Source organism: Pistacia vera, unplaced genomic scaffold (assembly GCF_008641045.1).
Source record: "Pistacia vera cultivar Batoury unplaced genomic scaffold, PisVer_v2 Contig1140, whole genome shotgun sequence".
Classification (NCBI taxonomy): Eukaryota; Viridiplantae; Streptophyta; class Magnoliopsida; order Sapindales; family Anacardiaceae; genus Pistacia; species Pistacia vera.
Genome location: NW_022195183.1, coordinates 115,887 through 123,995, shown reverse-complemented (window position 1 = coordinate 123,995; position 8,109 = coordinate 115,887). Strand labels below are relative to the sequence as shown.

At 35.2% G+C, this 8,109-nt stretch overlaps 1 protein-coding gene across 1 annotated transcript; it reads left to right on the top strand.

The window, feature by feature from the left end:
- The first annotated feature begins 5,017 nt into the window (after window positions 1-5,017).
- On the top strand, window positions 5,018-6,576 carry LOC116144579 (phospholipase A1-Igamma1, chloroplastic-like). Its single transcript, XM_031430026.1, has one exon. The coding sequence runs from the start codon at window positions 5,036-5,038 to the stop codon at window positions 6,566-6,568; it is 1,533 nt and encodes a 510-aa protein (XP_031285886.1). The 5' UTR covers window positions 5,018-5,035; the 3' UTR covers window positions 6,569-6,576.
- The last annotated feature ends 1,533 nt before the right edge of the window (window positions 6,577-8,109 follow it).

Genomic DNA, 8,109 nt, shown 5'->3' with positions numbered 1-8,109 from the left:
TAATACTTCGAGAGAATCTAAAGAAAGAAATGAAAACATAGTGTTTACTAATTTGTAAAATAATCTCAAATTTCCTAGCAGAAGTAGAATGATATCTAAACAACTAATTTGTGAGAATGGGACTCTTGTTTAAAATATTTCATTATAACATGCATGAATATATTGGTAGGTCTTAATCAATTTCTGTTCGGGTCAAATGTTATGATTCAAAGTGTAGGCTTGGAAATATAATAAGCACCCAAGCCTCAACAACTTCTTCACTCGCAAATTTATGGTTATTGTATAATTAGGTGATACTTGTATTATGAGTGGGTGGCGGAGGTAGCTGAACTACCGAAGTATGCCAGGAAGAAGGAGAGGCAAGAAGATGCCGGAAAAATAAAAGAGACAAGACATAGAGAGGAGACCTTTATATATTTGTTATTTGTCAATGTACAATTTGTGTCATTTATACAAGTAGAAATGTAACTTGTAACAAAACAAATAATGTAAATAATACAGATCAATTAGAAGGTAAATAACTTGATTTGGCTAACCATTTTGGACCATATCAGTTATCTCCATTGATTGTGCATTCATAATATTGGTGTCAACACTCCCCACAGCTCATGTTATAGATGTCATAAACTTCGAGCTTCTGACATAACAGTTTTGTGAAGTATTTGCTGCTGATCATGGTTGGATGTGCTCTGTTTTAATCATACTTTCTTGTATTGTCTCTGAAAAAGTGACATCAATCTTATATAGTTGTTCTTTCATGAAAAACTAGATTGGCTACAATATCTTTTGTTGCCATGTTATCACAATACAGTCTTACGATGTTTCCACTTGTATGTATGATCCTTTAATAAACCAAGAATCCATGTGAAATACAAGTAGTTTTGCCATGGCTCTATATCTGGTCTGTTGAGAGAGTGATACTGTGATTTGCTTCTGTTTCATGAGATAAGAGTCTCTCCAAGCTTAATGCAGAAGCCAGTGAGGGATCTTCTTGTCACTAGACATGAGCCCCAATCTAAGTCCACGTATGTTGTGATGCTTAAGTCTCATTTCCTTGGTAGGAGAAGTCCCAACCCTGGAACACCCTTTGTATTTAAGTACTTTAACTGTTACAATGGGGGATTGTTTGCATGCATAAACTGGCTGAGAATTTGTACAACATAGCTAATGTTGGTAGAGTCATTGTCCGGTTATGGTCTTCCAATGAGCTATGGTAGCTAGAGCTGTCTTCTAACAAGGGACCTGTCTTAGAATTTTGATTCTTTTTCATCGTATTTCTTGTGTGTGAGCCACGTTCTGTTCTACAATAAGTGCGCTTGGTTGCATACTGCCAACCCTTAATCTAATATGAGTTCGAGCACATACATCTGCTGGCTGAGAGATATTCTTTTTAAGGAATGAGCCATTTCGATTCCTAGGAAATACTCTTGGTGCCATTAATCTTGATGTGGAATGTCTGTGTAGATATCTTTTAGTTCTTGATTGCACTCTTCATCATTCTGTAATGAAGATGTATCACCATAGACATAAGATTGAGGAGATCATCACTTGGTCTGGAGAATAAGGCGTAATCATGTTTGGATTGAGAGAATCCCAATTATGAGAGCCTCTGTAAGCTTGATTCCACTGTCGTGATGCAACTGGGTGCTGAGTTTGCCGGAAAAAAAGAGACACGACAATAGAGAAGATGTGTTTGTATATTTATTATTTGTCAATGTACAATTTGTGTCAATTTTACAAGTGAAATGTAACTTGTAAGGGACAAATAATGTAAATAATTACATGATCCATATATGAAGGAATTACTTGATTTCAACTAACTATATTCGGACCTATCAATATATTGCGCATTCATTATTTGTATTGTCAACCATATTTGGATTTCAAATCTATGATTCAAAACGTTTTTGCAAGTCTGCAAACATCCGTAACATATCGTCTCTCTCCTTTATAGTAGTTTTGATATTAAAATTTAAACTTTTATTGTTTTATAAGTGACCTAATGAATTACACATTATAAATTCAAGATTCTGTTTTTTACAGAAATTTTGATTATATCTTTTGTGGCTTATTGGTATTCGGCTCGCACATCAAAATCTATTTTTCAAATTTGTTTTTAGTCATGCAAGTTTACAACAAGATCTTTCTTGAACTACACTCTGGAAGAAGGTAACAGGCTCATTGGGAGCTAGTAAGTGCCCTTCCTTAACTTTGAAATTTCTTTAAGTTTTCTGTGTTTCCTTTTTTTTTTTTATTTTTAGAGTCCTAATATATGAATTTATTATGCTTCTCCTCTTGTTTGTGTTTAAGTTTTTTGAACTGGGTTAGTTATTTGTCCATCAATATCAACTTATAGTTCTCATACTTAGTTTGCCTGATATAATTGGGTTTTTTTTTCGAATAAAGTATACATTATGGTGATGATTATGATGATATATCTTTTATATCATCTTGATCTGTGTTTATATTTTACCAAATCTTTTTTGTAGTGTTTTTATGATGAACGACACCTATTTTAAATGTGATAGATAAAATTTGCAATTTTTTTTTTATTTCTTTAATTTTTTACTGTTTGGTTCTCTAAGTTATTGAGACAACCATGCTGACCATATGAGGAGTATATCATGTTTCTTTTTTTTTTTATTATTATTCAAAGTACAACTTGGAGTTGGAAATTTATAAGCGCTGACCTCGACACCTTTCACTTCTGAGAAACGTTATTGTATTTTGTTGCGGATTATGTTAGATATTTGGTATTTTCATCTATGAGCCATTTTTTTTTTTCAGAAAATACTTCTTGTCCTAGAATCGGGCGTCGTAGTAATCGGCCTATTTGATATATTATTGTAATATTTTATTCTATAAGATGTAGGATTCAATATATAAGATTTTAAGAATATGGTTATATTTTTTAGAAAACATTTTCTAAAATATTTCATTAGTTTTAACTCTTTTGAATTTAGTTAACAATCTCCCACTGAAGTATTTTAACAAAACTTTCACCTACTCCACTGTGCCCGTCGTCGGATGACACATGACTGGTTAGTCTCATGGTCTTACGCCATCTGGCCGAATGGCAGTCTGGCCAAAGGTAATCTGGTTCTAAGTTTATAATGACTTTAATTATCAAACACCTTGATTCCACTGATATAAGTGTAACTTAAAGGTTCTTGGGAGTAAGAATTTTGTAAGTTAAAAAGAAGGGTTGTGATCTCCATGCATAATGAAAGGGCTAACCTTTGTTTATATAATGAGTCAAGAAAGCTTGGGCCCTTGTAGAACTAGGTATTCTCACAATATAGGAGTTTGATTAAACAGGAAACTCATAGTATTTAATTAGAGTAATGCTATAGTTACTGAAGAATATACATTGAATAACGTGACGTAATCATGACCATTGATTAATATCAATTCATAATTAATCGACGGTCAGGATTACGTCACGTCATTCGGTGCATGAATTCGATGCGTATTATTCGGTAACTGTATTATTTTCCATTTAATTATGCTTCTCGTCCTTGAAAAATTTCTGTTTAAAGTTTTATGAATTGAGGTTTAAGTTATATTATGTCACAAATAAAAAATTCATAAAAAATAAAATTTATAGTTTTCTCATAAATTTAGTTTTGCATGTATATAATAATTAGGGTTTTTTTTTTTCCGAATAAAGTATACATTAAATATAGGTGAATAAAGATCATGATTATGATATATCTTATTTAAATATCAATCTTGACCATAGATGTATATATAAAATTTTAACCAAATCATATTTTTTGTAGTGTTTTTAATGAAATGAACACTATATTTTAACAAATGTAGATAGATAAAAATTTGAAATTTTTTTTTTTTAAATTTCTATAATTTAATTGTACTGTTTTGGTTCCTATAAGCTAATGAAAAATACTATCCTTACAAAGACCCATACAAAGAGAGTTACAAAGTGACATTAGTAAGAAGAAAAAAATAAAGAAAAAACAAAAAAGAAAGAGAGAGAGAAAAAAATTATAAAAATCAAAGGTGAAAATTATCTTAATGCCTTGTTTATATGTGTCTCTCTAAAACTAACAGCGCTCTTAAGCTAATTGACGGACAACAATGCTGACCATAGGAGAGGAGTACATGCACATGTTTCTTTTTATTATTATTATTATTCAAAGTACAACTTGGAGGTTGGAAATATTATAAGCAGCCGAACCTGACAACTTCTTCACTTGTGAAGAAACAAGTTATATATGATTAATTTTGTACGGATTATGTTAGAAATTTGGATATATTGTAAATCTATGAGCCATATTTTTATTTTCAAGAAAATTACTTACAAATTGTCCTTGAAATCTCGTGCAGTAGTAATGTATAAGGTCTATTTGGTACATTACTTAAAATAATATTCTATTCTAAATAGAACAAGATAAGGTGTAATTAAATGTGATAAGATTTAATTAATAAAAACACCTTGATTCAAACACGGAATATAAAAGTGTAACTTAAAATTTTAAGTTAATATTTAAGACTGTTTCAATCTAGTGTATACGAGAAAGGAGTTATAAGTTAATATATTAAGTGTTAAATTAGAATGAAGGGTGTGAAAGGTGAATTATATATTGTGGTTGAAAGTCTTGCCAATGTTTCGTCTACGTCTCTACAAGCAAGAGTGGTCAGAGGGAGGCCTATTTTTATTGCTCAGTTTTGTACCAAATAACAATCCTCCTATTGCATTGCATGTGCCGTCTTATTAATTAATCACATTTTTATATATTTTAATCAAACTTCAACTGGTACTTTTGTTATTTTCTCAAAGAAGCAACGTCGTAAATTCATCACTCACGAATTCTCATGTATACCGAATCAACCTAGTGAAATCACGGAAACTATGACTTCAATCATCGAACTTTTCATGTTCAATGGTCTCCTTTTTATCCCGCGTGAAAAATAGTTTTCCAGTACCAACTCTATACCGATTACCAATATATATATAACTTATCATTCTCTCTACCAGCTTCATCATCTTCATCAACATTTCAAACCCCCAGTTATGGCAATTACGTCCACAATGATTCATAGCCACCTGCCAGCCACTATAAATGACAGTTTGAATCGGGTTTCTGTAATCCGTGCCCATCAAGAAGTTTTTGTTGGCCCTCCTTCATCAAATCGAGCAACAAATAGACTGGCTGAATCCCTCTCCAACCTCCTTCATCTCTACATTGAAAACCCTCCAAGAACAAGAAGAGCAAACGTGTCATGGAGTTTAGTGAGTCAACAATACAATCACTCGGGTCCACCAATGTCTCCCAAGGAGATAATTTCTGATCGGTGGCGTGAAATTCATGGCTCTAATGATTGGGACAATCTCTTAGACCCACTTCATCCTTGGCTCCGCCGAGAGATTCTTAAATATGGAGAGTTTGCGCAAGCAACATATGATGCCTTTGATTTTGATCCTTTCTCCGAATATTGCGGTAGTTGCAGGTTCAATCGTGACAATTTCTTTGGAAAGCTAGGCATTGATAAAAATGGGTATAAAGTGTGCAAGTATATTTATGCTATGTCACATATAGAAATGCCCAAATGGTTAAAAAGATCACATTTGGTAGACACATGGAGCAAGGATTCCAACTGGATGGGCTTTGTAGCAGTCAGTGACGACGAGGAGACACATCGTATTGGCCGGAGAGACATCGTCGTGGCGTGGCGTGGCACCGTGGCCCCATTAGAATGGTACGAGGATTTTCAAAGAAAGTTGGAGCCAATTGGGCATGGTGATGCTAAAGTCGAACATGGGTTCCAAAGTATTTACACTTCCAAGAATGAACAAACAAGGTATAACAAAACTAGTGCTTCAGAGCAAGTCATGAATGAAGTGATGAAACTTGTGAAATTCTATAGAGAAAAAGGTGAAGAAATCAGCCTAACAATCACAGGTCATAGTCTTGGCGGAGCATTGGCTCTCCTTAATGCATATGAAGCTGAAGACACCATTCCAGGGCTTCCAATAAGTGTAATTTCGTTTGGTGCGCCTAGAGTAGGCAACATCGCCTTCCGGGACGAGCTCCATCAAATGGGTGTTAAAATATTGAGGATGGTAGTTAATCAAGATTTTGTGCCGAGAATGCCAGGAGTTGTTTTTAATGAAAGTTTACAAATGTTTGATGAAATAACAGGGACATTAGATTGGATTTACACACATGTAGGAGCCCAACTAAAGCTCGATGTTCGATCATCTCCTTACCTAAAGCGTGGGTTTAACTTATTAGGATTTCATAGCCAAGAAACGTACCTTCATCTAGTGGATGGTTTCATAAGTTCTAGTGATTCAAAATTTCGTTCAGATGCTCGAAGGGATATTGCTTTAGTGAACAAGGCATGCGACATGTTGGTGGATGAATTAAGGATCCCCCATTGTTGGTACCAATTGGAGAATAAAGGACTCGTGCGGAATGCTCACGGCCGATGGGTTAAGCCCGAAAGAGACCCAGAAGACATACCGTCACCTGTTGGAGAATCACATGTCCAAGCCCATGCGTTTGAACAATACAAGTTTGTAAAGAAATCCGTTTTTTACTAATGAAAGAAAGAGATTTTGATATAATCAACTGTTTATACATACCTCGATTAATGTTCTTACATTTAGCTTGTGATATGGATGATGTGGTATCAATCAAGATTTTTTCTACCAAAATATCAAAATGAATATGAATTTTACAAAGTAGAAACTAGGTTTTGGTCACTTTTGGGAGAAATAAAATGGGCTCATCCTCAATAGTAAAGCATAATTTGACTAGTGAAAGGAGGTGGTGGAAGCCCAAAGTCGCAAAGATGTCCAACAGGAGTGTAAAGTCTAAAAGGGGCAGAGAAAGTCTTGTAGTGTGACTGTGCTAGGAAATTAGTGAGCTGGTAGTAGTAATTCATAATCCCCAAGAAAGAATGCAACTTTGTCACTGTCGTAGGCCGTTCCCATTCTGCTATAGCTTGCACTTTCCCTTTGTCTATTATAAGTTTGTCTACTTTGGGTTGGACAAATGAACACTTGCTCTTCTTGACGTAGAGCTCGTTGTCTTGCAACACCTTGAAAACGGTCCGGAGATGTTCAACGTGCTCCTCTCGTTTTCATCTCGAGCAGCTTCGCTCCTCTCGCGTATCGCTATAGATGACGATATCGTCGAGGTACACCACCACGAACTTGTCCAAGTAAGGCTGGAAAATGCGGTTCATGAGTGTGCAAAAAGTGGCTGGTGCATTTGTAAGTCCGAAAGATATCACGAGGAACTCGTACGCCCTATAGCAAGTCACACAAGCCCTTTTTGCTTTGTCACCCTTGGCTATTCTCACTTGGTAGTATCCAAACCTCAAATCAAGCTTTGTAAAAATACTTGATCTAACCCAACTGATAAAAAAAGTCAGTAATCAAAGGAATAGTGTACTTGTTTTTAATGATTACTTTATTCAATGCTCAGTAGTTGATACATAACCATCACGACCCGTCATGCTTCTTCTAAAATAGGACTGGAACTCCATATGGTGCTTTAGATGGTTGGATGCATGAACCCCAACTTCAACAAATCTTTAAGCTGTTTTTTCAACTCATTTAGCTCAGGTGGTGACATGTGATAAGGGGCTTTCGCTAGTGGTTTGGCTTCAAGCTTAAGCTCAATTTAGTGATCCACCTCCCTCCTAGGTGGCAATGTCTTGGGAAATTTTGGTGGTATTACACCTTTGTACTCCTCGAGTACAGTGGTTATCTCTGTCAATACCTCCTTCACTAAACCATCACTCTCATCATCCACTGTGCGCATAGTGGCCAAATATGTGGCTTCTCACTGCTTGGCCCCTTTCTTTAGTTGCATTGTTAAAAGAAGATATGGTTTGTCGCTTGGCTTTGTCCTTGTGGGCTTCGTCACTGTGGGAATCATACACAGGTTTCCCTCCAAGATATAAACAGTGTTGAAGCATGGCAATGGTACAACGTTAAATTGCTTGAGGAATTCAATACCCAACACAACAAAATCATCAAGAGAAAAAACTGAAAGATTTACCTTGCCAATCCATATGTCCAAGTGTAGATACACATCACATGCTACACCATCAAGAGGCTTCACTTTAGTATTT